This window comes from Tachypleus tridentatus, chromosome 10, assembly GCF_004210375.1.
Source record: "Tachypleus tridentatus isolate NWPU-2018 chromosome 10, ASM421037v1, whole genome shotgun sequence".
NCBI classification, from domain to species: domain Eukaryota; kingdom Metazoa; phylum Arthropoda; class Merostomata; order Xiphosura; family Limulidae; genus Tachypleus; species Tachypleus tridentatus.
The window spans coordinates 146,230,974-146,250,854 of NC_134834.1; the positions used below are offsets into that span (position 1 = coordinate 146,230,974).

Consider the following 19,881-nt stretch of genomic DNA (forward strand, 5'->3'; position numbering starts at 1 on the left):
GTTTAAGGTTTACTTTCACTTCATAATAGTACCTTTCGTTTTCTTGGTTCTTCCTAATGAAGTTATTTTCAATTAATATATAATTTTGAAAATAAGACTAATGTTAAATATTATTAACATTCCTATGTGCTATGCACTTTTATATTTATTTGTACAAACTATTAAACTTTAAAGTTTAAGGGTAAATATTCTTTTTTTTGTTAGAAACATTTTCATCTGAAGTGAATAAAATTAGCCTTACCGTAATCCGTGCTTTCTGCTATAACAGCAATAGCTTTCCATTTAAACTTCAGCATGAAGGTGGTCAAAGCTGCCATCTGGAAACTGTCAGGGGGCGTCATTTTGATTAAAGAAGGATAAGGAGACTGACCAGCTTGGGTAAACGATAGGGTAGGGTCTGTTGCAGTGGGAGCCAGATGAGGTACTCGAAGATTTCCTATTGGGGAGTGGGCGACTTTAATGTGGGTGGAACTACTGGGCCCTATGATCGTTACTACGTTCTGTTCCAAGAGGTAACAAGCTAACGAAAAATAAGAAACAAATAGTTCAATGCATTCTGATGGTGATTGAAGCAAGTCCTTTAATGTGCATATTTGAAGATCTTTTCATTGACTACAAACAAAACAGGTTTTAACAGTAGAAGTATATAAACCGCCCAATAATAAAATATTCCTTTCAGCCAATTGCACGACTTGTCTCATTGCTTTTAATCCATCTATATAATCTCATTGTTTCTGTATGTTAGAGAGTGAACATAATTAGTTCCAGATATACACCTCGTTTTCAGGCAAACATAGAGAAGGAAAAACGAATGCATCCAATTGGTTAAATGGAAATATAATATATCTTAGTTAAAATGTGGAATAAAAAATACGGGAAAAGTTAAATTGAAAGTGAGTAAGGCAACAACACGTGGACAACGTTTCGACAAAATACCTTTTATTGTCTCGATGAAGAATATTTGAACAAAAGTTTGATTGCTAATTTTTCTTTTCCTTTTAATGATATTTTTCCTTCCAAATATTATGACACTGTTGTTGTAGTTATTACACAGAACAGTGCTTGTTGTATAAACTATTAATGTGATATTTTTGTATAACTATTTGGCTTAACACAAAATCGAATCTTGGATCAACAGAAATTTTCTCCATTAATACACGCATTATATTATTAAGTACGGGAATATTTAATAGTAGCGATCGACAAGGTTTCCAAATAATTTATGCTGCAAAACAACAACAACACCTTATTCAATTCCGAAGCGGAAAATCGGTTATTAAAAGTATTGGTTACAATATACAATACTGTGCAAAACTGTTAAGTCAGAAATTAGATTTCAGGCTATTTTCAAAGAACAGTGGAGGGTCAAACATTGAAAGTTTATTAATCTTCATATTTAGTACAACAGAAACTCTGTAGAATCCTTTACAAATAATAGACAAATCACTAGATATGCTTTAATAGTACTTGTGCCAGTCTATTATTCCATCTATTTTGTAAATATCAGCCAAAAAATACCCTAAACGATCGTGCTGCCTTCCTCATGTTTCATGATAGGTGTTATGTAATGAGGTAAGTATCCTTAACCTTTCTTCCACCGGACGTATATAACCCACGCTTTGAACCAAATATTTGAAACTTGGACTCATCCATCCATAACATCTTTTTCCAATCATCAACAGTTCAGTTTTATGCTTTTTTAAAACAAATTTCAGTCTCTTGACAATATTTGAAGATCGAAGTGAGAGTTTTTAACTGCTACACGACCAAATAAAATTTTAATGGAAAATAGGAAGCATTAGTTATAAGTAGAATTGTTATGAGAAGTATCCAATAAATGATGAAATAAAAAGTACAAAAGATTTCATTTAACCATTTATTTTGTTTTGGATACCTATAGCAATTTGAAGAATATTCAATGATCCCTGCTTTCCGTCAAAGTTTTAAATTTTTGTTTCCTATTATATCACGTTAAGCGACGTAGTTGAGTTATACCCATCACTTTACGGCACTGAGACAAAACGTAGTATCTCAAATTAGGTTATTTTGTTTTAGAATGTTTGTGCGAAAGCTACATAAGGGATACTTATTTGGGCACGATCGTCCCTAATTTTGAGCTCTTAGATTAGAGGGAAGGCAGATTATCCATGGTACCCACCTACAGACCTTAGGTTTCTGTTGACGAGAAACCGACTTGAAGTAAAAATGTATTCTAAAGACAGTTAACAAAGAGGTTAACCTGAAGATAACCTCAGAAGGTCGAAAAGTTGTTCTGTACTCATTAAAGTGCTAATACCCATACCAGCCGTCTTGAGAATACAGATCTTAGGTTACTCTACATGTCATTCTTAAAGTGTACTCACGCAGTTCTGTAGCAACAGGCCTGGCATGGCCTAGCGCGTTAAGGCGTGCGCTTCGTAATCTGAGAGTCGCGGGTTCGCGCCCGTGTCGCACCAAACATGCTCGCCCTCCCAGCCGTGGGGGCGTTATAATGTGACGGTCAATCCCACTATTCGTTGGTAAAAGAGTAGCCCAAGAGTTGGTGGTGGGTGGTGATGACTAGCTGCCTTCCCTCTAGTCTTACACTGCTAAATTAGGGACGGCTAGCACAGATAGCCCTCGAGTAGCTTTGTGCGAAATTCCAAAAAAAAAAAACTGTAGCAACAATACGCGAAATGAACATGGTAACCATTAGACCACGCCTGGCCCTCACAACTTTTAAGATCAAATATTAGGATGATAAAATTTAATTTTGTCTCGTGTCATATATTATACCATTTCAGATCATGGGGATTATTAGGGTCATTTCTACAAGAAGTAAGTTACCCAAGATTGACAAAGTGACTTATTGCTCAGACTGATAATTTTGTTAACCCGCTGAACATCAGACAGATATTTCACGTCGGGTCGAACAACCTCTTCATTTTAACCTTTCATAACCTACTTTATTACAGGGAAGCTGCTGGTTTAATAAGTAGCGCGTTCACTGTTGTATAGTGGCATCGATTATAAAAAGGTATTATGTTCAAATTTACAGTCTCTTAAAAACTAATTTTCCTGGGCGAATAAAATTTCACGAGGAGCATAGTGAGATCCACAAGTTTTATTCAGAAAACTTTGAACATGGGATAAAGTGTTTGAAAACTATATTTTACTGCAAACTAGCATTATTTTACTTATTTCGTTTGTGTGTTTTCTAACAATAAGATATTTGTAATATAAATGAGTTGTATGTTGATGTGAAGGACCACGAGGATGTGATCAAAATGTTATTAGTTTTACTTTGGTCAAAAGGCAACAAAGCGAAATTAGATGCCAACTTCCTTACAAGTGCCCTAAATATGTTCAAACAATCCATCTTTTTGAGGTAACTAGCGCCCAAAATATGTTAGTTGTTCTGAGTGGTCACCTTTATATACGGATATTGTTAAAACATCCTGTTGGTCCAGTAAATGGAAGAGGTACAGCCCAAAGACTTGACTTGCCACCAACGACAACGTAGAAATTTTGAGGAGCAGGAATCTACTTTTTAGGAAGTAAAGGTTTCAGACAGCTTGAATGGGTTGTGAGGGAAACTTTGTTTCAATGTACAGCGCTAATGTCAAGGTACAAGTACTTTACATAGATACAGGAAAGTACGTATGTTTGTTTTTTTATTTATGCACAAAGCTACACGAGGGCTATCTGCGCTAGACGTGTCCCTAATGTAGCAGCATAAGACTAGAGGGAAGGCAACTAGTCATCATCACCCACCGCCAACTCTTGGGCTACTCTTTTACCAACGAATAGTGGGATTAATCGTACCCTTATAACGTCACAACGGCTGAAAGGGCGAGCATGTTTGGAGTGACGGGGATTCAAATCCGCGACACTCAGATTACGAGTCGAGTTCCTTAACCACCTGGCCATGCCAGTTCTACGTATATACACAGTGAGGAACAAAAAAGTCACTTGACTGGATATTATTTAAAGTTTCACAAAGGCATCATAGTACTCGGACGTGTTAGTAAAGTGGAGCAATATTTGTTTGTTTTATTGAATTTCGTATAAATCTATCGATATTAACAGTCCCTAATTTTAATAATAATAATAGTAATGAAAGACAAGAGGGAAGGCAACTAGTTATCACCACCCACCGACAACTCTTGGGCTACTCTTTTATCAACGAATAGGAGGATTGACCATCATATCATAGTGCCCCTGATATATGAGGGGGCGAGCACGTTCGATTACAGGTTTCGATCTCGTGATTTCTAGATTGCAAGTTGAGCGTTCTAACCATCAGACCGTAGCAGAACACACTAATAAGACACTAAAGTTCAAAGCTTTTTACTTTAGTCGACAGCGTGTCGTTAAGGGTGGTGAATAACCCTTGCCCATTGAGGTTTCGTCAGTTTCATTATGTATTAAATATGTCTAAAAATCAACTTTCGGACAGAAGAAACTCGTTTTCATCTTAGTGGATATATCCACTCAAGAAATGCTATATTCCGTTATCTTTGAAAGAGTTGTCATGAACAAGTGGTTATGGAGCTTGACTCGCAACCTGAGTGTCGCGGATTTGAATCCTTGTTCCACCAAGACATTTTTGTTTTTTTTTTAGCTAAGTGATGGAAAGTGTGTTATTGAAACCAAAACAACTTTTATGAAGTTTGAATTCGCAGGTTTTGGTAATAACGAATGACGAAAATCGTATTGAACATCTATTGTGGTATTTATCCAAACTCTCTTTAACAACACTTATGATTCTCAACGTGCCTGGGATAAAATTTAACTTTGTTAAGACAAATAGGTTTTGAAATATACTAAACTGAAACATTGAGTTTTTTTTATAATAACCCTGTTTTTGATACAAATGGACTACAATAACAACACTATTGATGTACCAAACCAGTTTTGCCGATCGTTTAGAAATAGTGTTGGGTCATAAATGACAACTTGGAAACAATGCTGCGACACAACTGAACATTTCGGACCACTTTTAAAAGAAATCTTGCTAGGTAATCGAAATTTATCATGATATCATGTTATCAAGAAAACTCGTAAAAATTAAATATCTCGTTGTAAAACGTAAAACGGATATCATGAGCACTCATAGGTTTGATTGAGGTTTTTCGTATACATGTTGTCAACTTTCTTGGTTTAGTTTTACGAAAATTTAAACAAACTGATAAAGTTCTTTATTAAATGAACTTCTATTATAACATGGTCTGGTTAGGGGGTGTTCGACTTGCAATCTGTGGATTGCGATTCGAAACACCGTCACTGAGCATGCTCAGCCCTTTTAGTCATGGGGGCGGTATAATGTTACAGGCAGTACTATTTTTTGTTGGTAAAAGAGTAACCCATGAGTTGGCGGAGGGTAGTATTGACTATATCTGTCTTTCCTCTAGTCTATCATTGCTCAATTAGGAACGGCTAGCTCAAATAGTCCTCGTGTATCTTTGCGCAAAATTAAAACGAAACTTGCAAAAGAATTTTTGAAAGAACCAACGCTTAAGAAAACATTACATATTTTTTTTATTACTGTCATTTATATATGCACATATTATAACTGCATAGCTTAAATTGTCTAAGTACCATTTAATTGGGAAAGAAAAAACCTTAGTTACCGACGGGGTCCATCGGTTTTAGGAAAATGCTTTAAACTAATTGTGCATGAAATTTCCCGTGGATCCATAATTCTGTTACGGTGCCAGTTATGAGTCAGTTAAGGATGTAAATAAAACTATTATCAATACTCCAGCTAACCCCACGACATATATTAGATAAAAATATCTGTAACAAATAAAAACACAGGATTATAACAACAATGGTTAAGGTTTGAACATAAAATTGCCAAATATTTTGCAATATGTGAACTTTTTGTATCAAGAGATTGGTTTTAAAACAATTTGGTAATTTGAGGATTAACATATTTTAGCGTGGTAACCATTTTTTTCTTTTGTTGTTGTTAAATCGTAGCTGACTTTATCAAATACCTATTTACGAAACAGTCTTAAAATTTGCATATAGTAATAGAGAATTGATAACGGTTTACTGTTTTGAAGAATGTTAAACTTCGAATTTTCCGTTATATTGGTGAGTAGAGCCAAGCGGGTATCCGGAAGTATTGTTGGGTCATTGTTGACGTCATCTACTGCCAGTTCTCCCGCCAAAAGATTCCACGTATTGGTTGCTCGAAAAATGATCCCTGTGTGTTAAATAGCCGTTGTTAATATAACTAATAAAAACAGGCAAATTTTTCAATTATCAATTGTCAACAGTAAATTAACTTGGTGATTAACTCGTATTGTGATCGTATTTATATTTTGTTGCTATTATACCAATTATTGTTTCAAACAAATTTCCTCATTTACTTAGGCCAACATTTATATATCTTGAACTCTGTGGTTACTATGAAGTGGATTTTTCTGTCTGAAAAGTAGTTATTGCGCCTGGAGCCTAAATGGCCAGATCAGAGACCCTCGGATCCGTATTTTGCTCGACACGCAATCTGCGAATCGCGGGTTTAAATCTCTGTCAAACATATTTGTCCTTTTAGACGAGGACGCATCATAATGTGACCGCCACAGTCTGCCTCAGTTACTACGAATAAGTCTTGACTACCTTGTTTTATTTCAATTTTACGTCTGCTGGTGAATTTTCTTGTTTTCAGGAACTATTCCGGATTGATTAATTAACTTATTTCCACAAACGCTGAAGGAACTTTGAATACTATTTTCCCTCACCTTATGTTTGTAACAAATATCACATTGTTTGCATAAGATTAAGATAGAAATATTTCATAAAAAAAAATTAAAATTGATTGAAAGTTACAATGGACAGTGCCTATCCAATCAACACGAGAAGGAAAAAAAAAAACTCGTTTAATGATTTTGTTTACTTGTTAAGTACAAAGCTACAAAAGGAATTATGTGTGCTTTGCCCACAACGAGTATCGAAACTATTTTTAACGTTATAAACCCTCAGACTTATCACGAAGCCACTGGGTAAACTCTCGATTAATGGAAAGATAAAATAAATTCATTTAATTACACAGTATAATGAACCTTAATTTTGCAGAACAAACGATACTGTATAGTTTCATTCTAGATCTCAATTTCGACCATAAAGCTTTTCTTTACGCTACAAATAGTATATTTTATTGGAAATAATAAGTTTTATTATCTTAAAAATAAATTTACATATAATGTTACTATTTATGTGTGTAATACTCTTACCGATTGTGATCTGAGAAGGAACAACAGCACTGACTTCAAACCTGAAAATAATCCACACCAGAAATGCTATATGTTTGAACTTCATTTTTGCTATCAATTAAGTTATTAGAAGACACAACTACAGATTAAAGGTGTAAAATCACAAGCTTTGGTAACCATAAATTGTTAAGTCGTCTTCGTCAGTTTTCTCAGGGCTCACTTCATATAAGCTTCGGAACGGAATTACGCATGCTCGTAACTTTTGTTACGGCGTATTGGGATTTTTGTGGTGGTCTTGGTTACATCGCCAAACTTTTTTGTCTTTTACTATAAAGTTATGCCCAGTATACTCACTAGGTGGCGCTTAAGAGATGGCTTACACCTTCAGAATAATATATTGTGTTCACTGTGAGGACAGTGACAAAAGAAAAATCATATATGTATATATATATCACGTAGTATATAAAGAACAAGACCCGACGTTTCTTTATGTTTTATTGTTAGTACTCATATTCATACAATTCTGTTTAGAAGTTAATTTTAATTCTTATACAACAATTTTTCATTTATTTTCTCTGAAATTTTTTGCCGTATTTAATGGCCGGTGGAAAAATCAATTTGAGAGCTCGGCTTTGCGTACTAAGATACTTGCACGTTTGTGATGTAGTGGTCACCGTCACGCAATTTTGAGTTTAAACAGAACTTTAGTGTCAATGATATGCGGCCAATAAAGTAATGGAACAATTGCCAATTTACTGAAGCACAGTAAAAGTTAAGACTGTTATGTATTGGTTTCACGTTGAGTATGAAGGCAATCTCTTACAAGTTGACGTTACAAAAATCATTTCTTTTATGTAACAGTGCACTTTCCAATATGTAGTAAAGCTGTTTACGTTAATGATAAAATATTAACATATTCGTAAATTGAACTGTTGTCTCTACTGATGTAGTAAAATAGTGGGCACACTTTTCAAGAAATGTTGAAACTTTTACACTTTTTATATACATTCTTAATGAAGACTTTTGATGTATCAACTATTTTTAAGACACCTCAAAATGGTAAGTTTAACTTAATACTGATTTGTTTTACAAGTTAATTTAAATGTTAAAAAGTCATTATCTATGAACTTGTATATGTATAGATTTCTCAATATATATTGAATTCAAATGAAGGCTTAGCCATCCATTGAATTTTTTTCTAAGATTTAGTTACTAAGTGAATCTCTGTTCAGCATATTTTTTTCACTCTATACTATAGAAATTAAATCATGACTTAGCTGTTTGTACAAGTTTATTTTCAAAATTCAATGATTGTACAGGCTTGTTTATTTTTCAAACTGAGTGGTTGTACAGCCATATTTTCCATATTCGGTATGTGTGTATGCTTATTTTCAAAAGTAAGTGTTCATATAGAAATTCCGAGGGTCGCGGGTTCGAATCCCCGTCGCACCAAACATACTCGCCCTTTCAGTCATGGGGGCGTTATAATGTTACGGTCAATCCCACTATTCATTGGTAAAAGAGTAGCCCAAGAGTTGGCGGTGGGTGGTGATGACTAGCTGCCTTCCCTCTAATCTTAGACTGTTAAATTAAAGATGGCTAACGCAGATAGCCCTCGTGTAGCTTTGTGCGAAATTCAGAACAAACCAAGCCATCATTTAATAAACGTTTGGACAGAATTATTCATCCAGTGGATATTTCTTCAAACCTTTTTTACGAATAATCGTTAAGAGCTGGATTTCTTAGCAGACTTATTATTCATTACTTGCTCGTAATTAATATTTACCTTTTTCTTCTTTTTTATAAAATCTTCTTGTCCACTAGATCAGTATAAATCCTAAAAAGCATTTTGATATTCATTGAGATATGCTTATCCTTATTATGTTTCTTCGTATTTGATTAATTATTGAATACTTTATTCTCTACATAGTTAGCGTATTACACTGCTGAACGTATATTCTGTGGTTTAATTACCGTTACCGCTAATAAAAAGGTGCTTTGCCATGGGTGCGTCATAACAGTGAAAGCCAAATCCCACTATTCTATCTGCCCAAAAATGTCCATAGTTGGCAGTGGATGGTGGTTTTTAACTTCTGGTTTATCACTTCAAAAGTACTGAAAACTGGCGCAGACAGTCCTTGCACAATTTTTTATGATAAATACAACAAATATAAATTTTCTTATTCAACTGTGGTTTGTTTAGGAGGAGACACTGAATATATGTCAAAAATTATCATTTCAGTCCTTTTAACACTTTGTGTTCATCCAGCACATAGGTTAGTCATAAAGTTACAGTATCTTTTTCACACTTTTGCAAATTTTCAATGTAGAATGGTTCCAGACATTGCAAATAGAAGCACTTGTTCAATGAAAACCTGTACCATAAAGTGTGACGTTTCTTCGCGTATTTTTATTCATTTTTTACTCTGTTTACCACCTAATACCCAAGAAAGATCGAATACACTGATTTTGAATATGTAAGTGAGAACATAGTAAGATTACCGGAAAATAATGTCGTTTATTTTTCCATATACAGTAAAAGATATTTTTAAAGAAAAGTATTTATTTTTCAGTAAATTACATATCCTCCATTAATATTAATGACAATTTGTCATCTTCCATTTTCTCGTTAACAGAAGGAAACGTCCTTTGAGACAAAGAATTCTGCGAGACCAGTTTGATGTGATCAATATTTATTTGGAACCCAAACTCTTCGTCTATCCACCTTCTTAATCTGTTTAAGGACTCTTAATCACGAGACCAAGAGGACTTACGTTTTTGTAAGAACTGTTGGATGGTTTTACTGGGGTCTGACTCAACCTATGGCCTCATTGTCAAACACTACTGGTGTTTCTGAATAATGGTAATCTGAGAGATCAAAATCACCTACACTTTCTGAACCACAGCTGGTTATTGCGGGCACTGAAAGCATCTTCATAAACCCACAACTTTTTACTTGCCATTTTGCATTTATGAAAGTTACGGAGCATGCAATGTCCAGTGTGATTCTAGTTAGGAATATGGTCAGTGATTTTTTCTAAATGGAGAAAACTAGTCTTATTGATAGAAATTTGATAAACAAGGTCTAAATCAAATTCACCTGAAAAGAAACGAAAGTATTTAATTAGAAACATTTGAAGTTAAGGTGACAAAAACATCATTATTTTCTGATACTCCTAATATCAGTTGAAATTCTTCACGAAACATGAAGCATCAGTTAGTTAGAATGCTTTAACTAATGAATGGAGTGTGGTTTAGTTTTTAACGTATCGGATTGAGGATTCGAGAGATTTGACTTGGAGATGTTATGTTACGAAACACCCTTCTCACTTTCAGCTGACAGAGCATTATAAGATCGAGTACCGGTCAATCTCGCTATTCTATTAAAAGTGCCTAATTCGGGAGGAGGGTGCTTCTGGCTGATCGCTATCCTTCTGGTTTCAGTTTAAAATTAAAGACAGCTATACCTGATTTCTTTGTTTCGTTTGGACTATTTGTATTAGCCGTTCGTAATTATGAACTGATAAAATGGAAGAAAGGCATCCACCGGTATCTCTTGGGCTACCTTAATCGAATAGCAAGAATTGTCATCGCTCTTGTAACGTACGCATGCCTCCAAAATGCTTGACGCGATTTATCAGCAACGGAACGCAAACTTCGTGTCCATAGCCTTGCACACTAACCAGTGAGTCACGCCCGGCAGGCACGTGGTTAAACAGTAACGTTCTTATTCTGTCTACTTAATCCAAGTGACAGATCAAACTCTATCCAATGAGTTTACGGAAATTTTCCATTTTTTTTCCCAAGACATATTAAAAAACGACATTCGTTATGTTGAAATCAATGTTTCCAGAATCTGCTTCAGACTTTAAAAATGGCGTTGTTTGCTAATAATTCATTATTCCTAACAATGGAGTAATAAGTTGTTTTTAAAAAAGCATGCCCATTTGTTACACCCAGCTTTTTGTACCCCCCCCCCCCATGTTTCATTACTGGCACAGTTCTTTCTGGCATGACTTCATCTGAGTCACTGAAATTAAAATTCTTATGTAACCTCAAAGAAGTTACACGATCAGCCTTTCTCTCTCTCTTTCTCTGAAACACAATTCTGTTTTAGTATTTTGAGATGTTAATAAGGGGGGGGGAGAAAGGATATGCTGGTCCACTGAAATATACTTAGGATAAGCAGGTCCGTACCGGTCGTACTCCTCTATCTTCAAGTACACTGCGGTTTTATTAGAAGACAAAAAAGGTGAACCAGTTTATCAAATGTTCTTGTAGAGAAGGCTGTTATATATGATGTATTGGAACACTGATTATCTTTATTTAGGAAGGAATTTCGATAAAACAGTAAGCGAATCCTTGTATTATCAGTATACTCGCTTGCGATGGAAAACGTGATGAACATGGTGTTAAATGTTTTTTGTAATTCTTACCAGAAATGTTAAATAAAGTGACAGCTGCTGGATTATACACATTAACATTTTATTTTTGGGGCCTGGCATGGCCACATGGTTTGTTTAGGGGAAGATCAACCGAAGTCAAACTGAAATCTAAAACAAAATTGACCAGCGGACAGACCCGGGTGATGACCAAAGGTATTGGTAATGCGTTGTGAAGATCTTATGCACACTTTCCACAAAGAGGATCAAGAAAAATTGTTTAAACTAAAAAAAAAACAAACTATTCTAGATATTCTAATATTTTGAGGTTAAATAGTAGTCACTGACACAATACTAGCAAGACTCTAGATTTCACTTCTGTTTCCTTGTTACTAATAGGATATCAATGGGGATCTTCAATCTTGATACTGAAAGTCAATGGTTGCATTTGGAATGTATGGAGAAAACACGTGCTAACATTTTGATGATTCAGATTAAAGAAGGAAAAATAATTATGTAAACCAGTGTCTGTTGTAAATACTTTTACAGAACCTTCAAATATGAGAACATATCCGATCACAGTTCAACTTCAAACAAACAGGCTAGTTGGCTGAAGCTTTATAAAAACGCTGAAAAAAAAAAGATGTTCAATTATAAGTAAATACTGTAATTCATCGTGGATTAACTATGTGATGCTGTTGTTGAATTTTGAGAAAAGCCATTCCAGAGCTGTGTGCGCGAGATGTCCTTAATGGTGAAGTGAAAGACTAAAGGGAAGGCAGATAGTCAATACCATCTACTGGTAAATCGTTGCTACGCTAACTGATTAGTGGGACTTACGGTCACTTTGGGGCCATGGATGTGTTATAAGTTAGTAAGGGTCAAATATCACTAATTGATTAGAGGAGACAATGATTTAGCTTCCCTTAAGACAGGCCCGACATGGCCAGGTGGGTTAAGGCATTCGACTCGTAATCTGAGGGTCGCGGGTCCGAATCCCCGTCGCACCAAACATGTTCACCTTTTCAGCCGTGGGGGCATTATAATGTGACGGTCTATCACACTATTCGTTGGTAAAAGAGTAGCCTAAGAGTGGGTGGTTATGACTAGCTGCCTTCCCTCTAGTCTTGCACTGCTAAATTAGGACGGCTAGCGCAGATAGCCCTCGTGTAGCTTTACGCGAAATTCAAAAACAAATCAAACCAAACATTTATCATTTCAAATTTCCACAAACAAACAATGTTATTTTCTAATTAGCTGATAATTCTTCAAAAATATCCGACGAATGTATTACCGTGTGTTTGGCTTACTTTTCATATGTTTCGGGTTGGTTGGTGGGGGGTGGAACTGTATGTCTATGGTATAAATGCATAGATGATGGGTGAGATTCTATAGGACCTTTAATGTTAGCAAACGTTTTTAGTTGAACAACTACACCCCCTATACGTGTCTCGATGTTTCGTACTTGTTATTACTTTAAGTGCTGCAAAGTTATAACTCACCACCTCTCTCACACAGACACACGATTGTTTTAAAATGGTGCAAAAACATGTCTTTAAATTGTTTGTTTATAGTTAACCAGAAAGGTACATCATATAAAGGCAAGGAATGCTACAGTCAAGGACAGTTTTACTGTCTTCCCCCATCGATATCTGGCATTATAATTATTTTTCTCATAATTTAATTTCTATTTTATTTTATATTTTTTTTATATTTTTTGTAACGACAGCTTTCTCATTTCTGGTTGTAGACGACGTAATGTGGTAAAGATGTGGGACGGTCTGGGCTAAAGCACTCACGTCTGATCTCTCTCTTTTTTCTTTTATTCTTTGAGGTTTGTGAAATTGATGTTATACTGATTTGTTTGTTTTGGTTTGTTTTTGAATTTTCGCACAAAGCTACTCGAGGGCTATCTGTTCTAGTCGTCCCTAATTTAGCAGTGTAAGACTAGAGGGAAGGCGAGAATGTTTAGTGTGACGGGGATTCGGATCCGCGACCCTAATAAAAATATCAGCAAAAGCAGGATTGTATTTGTAACCTATAACAAAATGTTACTTTTATAACAGCTGTATTCAGGAAATTGTAAAACCTTTCAAAAATCTGGATGAAATTTACGGGTATGATACGTGCTTAGCGATCATGTATTTTTATAATGGTCCTATAATAACGAATAACTATGACAATGAACTCGTCACATTTTATTGGCTAAAATTTTCCTTACGTATCTTCGAAACTCAACGATTTATTGAGATTAAGAACTTCGATTATAGTTTTGGTTCTAAGTTTTTACCTAGACTTTGTCTCTTAGATACGACAATTAAGTTTTTATTTTACCTCAGTTTACGCTCATCGTGACAGGCTAGTATCGAATTACTATTTTTAAATGAATATTACAATGTTATCAGACACTTAAAAGCATTGATCACAGAAAGCCCAATAAACAAGATGATAGCACTTGGATAACGAGTGAGTTCTGGCTTTTGCATTTTTCGAAACAATAACCCACGTGCCACACTCGTTCCATACCAGGAACTGAACTAATAAAGTCAGGTGAAGTTTAATTTAGTTTCCCTGTCCAATATTAATTTTCATAGCAGTGTTTTCGGTTCTCTTCCAACGATAATCTATACAACCGAGCATTCTGACATTCCACGTGTTTTATGCCGCTCGCGTATCCGATGTTATGCTATTAATATGAGGATCCTTACTTGCATAATCAATACAAATTAAATATCGAAACCCAATACAATTAACATACGAACTGAGCACTACACGAAAACTCATCACATTAGTGTTTCACACGCACAAACAGTGTCTTCCTTTTGGAACAGGGTTTGTACCAGGAGCAGTCGGTTTCTCATGCCGTAAAGAGAGAAATTGTAACATGGGAAATGGAATAAAATAATTGTATAGTTTCGGTTGTGAATCATGACAACTGACTGGGCCAGTTATAACTTGATTGAAAATAAAAATGTTTATGTTTCTTTGTAATCATGTTGTGTGTGTGTGTACATATATGTCACATAACGAAAATGAATTTCTGTGTGTAATATTTCTAATCGATAAACAGTGAAATATGTGTGTGTGTCCATACTTTGATTAAACTTGTGACAAACTTTCAGGGTTTTGTAGCTTTTCCACGAACTAATACTACGTTAAATACTTTGATTGTGTAAGAGTAACGTTCGATCTCTAATAGCTTTTTGCTTATTTAATCCTAGAGGGTCCGGCATAGCCAGGTAGTTAAAGGCGCTTGACTCATAATTTGAGGGTCGTGGGTTCGAATCTCCATCACACCAAACACGTTCACCCTTTCAGCCATGGGGGCGTTATAATGGGACGGTCAATCCCACTATTCATTGGTAGCCCAAGAGTTGGCGGTGGGTAGTGATGACTAGCTGCCCTCTCTCTAGTCTTACAACTCTATATTAGGGACGGCTAGCGTAGATAGTCCTCGTGTATCTTTGCGCGAAATTCCAAAATCAAACACACAATTATAGAGTGTTGGGTAAGACAGCTACCAAATATTACTTGTGACATGCGTTTATATATGGATATTAAAGTAAACTCTACTGGTAATATCGACGAATATTTTATATGTGAACGAGTAAATATTGTTATGTTATAATGGAGTTAAATATAAATATGTAGATTACATTCACTGTTGAAATATAATATTTCACACTTTAATGAACCTGTTTGACAGTGTCACTTATTTATGAGAAGTTAAACCTATGTTAGTAGAATAACGGATAATATTGTTATCGAAAATTAATTCTAGAAGCCTAGTTCTTCGTCTGTGCAAATAAACGACTGTCGTAATCTTTATTTTACGAGAAGTGAAACAACAGTCACCATTATTTAAGAATACTATTCTACAAATGTATAGTTTACCGTAAGACCGGTTGTATATATATATATATATATTTATATAGTGGTACTGTCTGTTGTATGTTCATATTTCGCGGGGTGTAGATAGACCATCACCAGAATTGGTACAGAGGTTCATCAGGGCCATACTGGGGTGCGTACAAATTTTTAGTTTTGCTATTTTTATTTTTTCCGTTTTCATTCCACTAATTCGCCCCCTGTTGATGGATCTTAACCAATTTTACATGAAGGTTTATGCATATAAACATGTAGATTTGCGGTTTCACATTTTCTGTTTTGTAGTTTTTGTGGGCGTTTTTTTGTTTTTTTTATACAATTGCACACAAGAGTTTGTTTGTTTGTTTGTTTTTTTTTGAATTTCGCACAAAGCTACACGAGGGCTATCTGTGCTAGCCGTCCCTAATTTAGCAGTGTAAGACTAGAGGGAAGGCAGCTAGTCATCACCACCCACGGCCAACTCTTGGGCTACTCTTTTACCAACGAATAGTGGGATTGACCGTCACATTATAACGCCCCCACGGCTGAAAGGGCGAGCATGTTTGGCGCAACAGGGATGCAAACCCGCGACCCTCGGATTACGAGTAGCACGCCTTAACACGCTTGATCATGCCGGGCCCGCACATAAGGGCAACTTTTCATGTCATTAATCATGAATTCCCATAACTTCTGATCCAGGGACGGGTTATTCCGACTGCTATATTAAATAATTTGTTGGTTTTTATTTCATCAGGGGTGAAATTGAAAAGAGGATATTTGACTATATAGAGGCCTAATACATCATTATATTTGGGCGTACTCTCTGCTGGACTGCACTTTTACCTATTCAAGGCTTAACAGTAGAGATTCTCTTTTTCAATTTCACTTCTGGTGGAAAAGAAGACAAATTTTTAACATACATGTACAATCATTAAACAGTTGTTCCACTGTATAATATTAAATAATGAATTCCATGAAATGTCATAACATTATTCACATAATTGAATTAGTTTATTCTATGGTGAAATAAACGGCTTCAAAAACCCATAAATATGATAAGAACAATTATTGTTACAAAGTTTATCTGTAAATCTATTGTTTATTGTCATTATGTAATAATGTAACTTATCCAGAAGTGATGGCTGCCCATTTTCTGACATGAAATTTACAGATATTTAGAATTCAGAATAGGTAAAGCAACAGTTGTTGTTTGTTTGTTTTTGAATTTCGCGCAAAGATACATGAAGGCTATCTGCTCTAGCAGTCCCTAATTTAGCAGTGTAAGACTAAAGGGAAGGCATCTAGTCATCACCACACACCGCCAACTCTTAGGCTACTCTTTTACCAACGAATAGTGGGATTGACCGTATTATTATGATGCCCTCTCGGCTGAAAGGGCGAGCATGTTTGGTGCAACGGGGATTGGAACCCGCGACCCTCGGATTACGACTCGAACTCCTTAACCCACCTGGCCAAGCTGGGCCGCAATTTTGAAACTAAATTACAACTTAACTCAGTGTTAGGCTATTTGTAATACCTGACAGTTTTATAATTATCGTTTTGGTTTCCAGTGGTTTTCTGTCATTTTTATGCTACCGATTAATATTGCATAAAAGCCTAAACGTTTTAAGTTTGGTGCCCAGAATATTGAACCACGTCTAGCATTGTTTAAAATTCCAGATGTTTATCGTCTGATACCGAGTTTAGTTGAAAAATAATATGTATTGTATAAAAACTCAGATCTTATGAGTCTTATGGTCATTATGTTAATTTAAAGGCACATTTGCACGATTATGAAGAGAAAATGACATGTATACTATTCACTAAGCCTAATGTTATATTATAGTTTAATTTACGTGTTTTAAAATTGCTACCTACGAGAGGGTGAATTATAGTGTTCGTTTTTTCTAAACCTACTGTTATATTATAATGTAAAGTCTGTGTATTTTAAGGTTTCTACCTACGAAAAGGTAAGTTACAGTGTTCTTCTTTACAAACCTACTGTTATATTATAATGTAACGTCTACGTGTTAACACTCCTACGAAAAGACGTTTCTAGTCCTGATTTCTCCAAGCCCGTTCCCCTGGCTGTGGTTTCGCTAGATAGTAGATAGGGACAGTGGGAATCTCGTTAATCCATTCATTAATGGATTTAAATGGCAATTTCATTTAAATACAAAATTATTAGCCTAATATTAATAACCTTTCAAGTTGCTCTGGGGCCTATTAGGCTCCACTTTTCGTAGGAGTGTTAAAGATGCTACCTACGAGAGGGAGAATTATAATGTGTGCGCTTTCCTAAACCTAGTGTTATAATGCAAAGTCTGAGGTTTTGTTTTTTAAAGTTTGCTACTTTAAAAGATGGTGAGTTATAGTGACCATTTCGTTAAATCTACTATTATATATTGTCAAGGTCTAGACATCCAAGTTTAGTTTCAAGGTTACAGAGTCTTCTTCCCTACATCTACTTCAAGAATATTTTACATCATTGAAACATCCTTATGATTATTCCCTTGTCTCTGTATTATCAGTTGGTAGTTGTCAGGTAAGAATCCCTCCACTAATAACAGCGTAGCCTAATTCAAGACAACACGTGTCATTTTTCACATTTTAAACGTAAACCATGCTATTCGTAGATACATATTCAAGTTTATTAGTTATTTCTGAAAATTCTATACAATTGAGACATTTTAACTCGATGGTAATCTCTGTTTGAAGAAAGTGCCGTTTCGGTTACAGGCGTACTTTTTTTCGTAATAGTAACAAACTGTCAAAGTAATATATTTTTTGTGTTATGATACCGTAGAGACATACGATTTTTAGGTGACTTAGTATTAACTTATATATCCTTTCTGTATTTTGGGTTCACTTGTTAAACGTAATCACCTGTGTAGAGAATTTACGTTGCGGTCACTTTATATCTTATGCTTTCTTTTTGACGATTTATTTTTTCTTTATAGTTAAGCGCAAAGCTAAACAATGGCCTGTTTGAACTCTACCGCGGGTATCGAAACCCGGTTTTTAGCGTTATAAGTCCGCAGACATACCGCTGTGCCACTGGAGGAGTTGATGAGTTAATCGCACCTGTTTTTTTTTTTTTCTACATAATTGTTAAATCTTCTTTCAAAAGCTAGGGGAACGATTATGAAATACGTACGTACAAAACTCGTACATGAACTGAAATGAGAGTTCGATAACTAATACACTTATTTTATCTCACTTCTAATTGTTACCGCTACTCTAAGTCGATAATTATATGTCATTATATTGTTATGCGGTTAGCGGTATGGAGAGGAAACCCAACTGTTCAATATAACGAAATAATAATGGGCGTGAATAATAATAAATAGTGCTGTGCGGATTGAATATAATGTCGGATTCTCTTGAAAAACTATTGGTTTCTGTGTTGTTCTTTCATAAGTATACAAAAGAATGTCATTCAAAAAGCACCAGTACAATTTCCATTTTTGGAAGAGTTGTCATTATTACGAAAAGATTTAATCGGTTAAGTGTTTCACACAAATTATTCAAAATAAGAAACTGCAGAAATAAGCACCTAACAAAACACTGTGTTGAATACGTGTGGCGAGAACAACAATACCTTGGGTTCTGCTGTTGTTGGAATGTTGCGAAGCTTCGATATAATTACTTATCTTATTACAGTCCGTGTAATTAGTTACGCAATTTTCATTTAACCAAATTGGAAATCTTTATGTAATCATCTAAGTTTTAGTTCAACACATGGTTATTCTAATATTAAAACTAGTCACGTGATCAACACATGGTTATTTTGATGTTAAAACTAGTCACGTGACTCACACCTTTTGATAAGAACTTACATTTTTCGTTCGATAGAAGTCAAATATTAATTCAATCTATTTCACAACGATATTAAAGTAAATTTTACTCAGGTTTTTTACACGTATATTGTCGTCAGTTTGGAAACTTGAAAAAGTTTTAATTTGAATAACCGATTTGAAAGTTGGATAGATTTTCCATATCGTACCTGAAATATCTTATGAAATTAGTTCGTCTGATATCTGTAATTTTAACCTCAATGAAAATCTATGCGAACTAGGTTAGGGACATTCAAAATTTATACACAGCCATCTTTAATTTAGAACTGTGTGAACGTTGTGATATGAACATCAGAATCAGAAAAAAACTTCACCGAACAAAGTTAAAATTACTTGAAGTTTTGCACTACTGTCTGTTATGGCTACTATTGTTCGAATGGGTTGACCATCACATTTTATAATATCCCCCGCTCCAAAGTTGAAAGTGATGACCGTGGTTATCAACATACCACGGATCGAACCTTTGAGAGCATGATATTTAACCTGGCATACTAATTACTAACTCCATATTTAGTTTATCCTACCAAAATATAACTTTGTTTACAGAAATCGTAGAAATAAGTACAAATTAAG

General features: G+C 35.1%; 1 protein-coding gene across 1 annotated transcript; it reads right to left on the reverse strand.

The window, feature by feature from the left end:
• Positions 1-212: 212 nt before the first annotated feature.
• On the reverse strand, positions 213-7,382 carry LOC143228532 (uncharacterized). Its single transcript, XM_076459775.1, has 3 exons — positions 7,224-7,382; positions 6,041-6,193; positions 213-520 (listed from the first exon to the last, which is right to left on the reverse strand). The coding sequence occupies exons 1-3, from the start codon at positions 7,306-7,308 to the stop codon at positions 213-215; spliced, it is 546 nt and encodes a 181-aa protein (XP_076315890.1). The 5' UTR covers positions 7,309-7,382.
• Between the last annotated feature and the right edge of the window lie 12,499 nt (positions 7,383-19,881).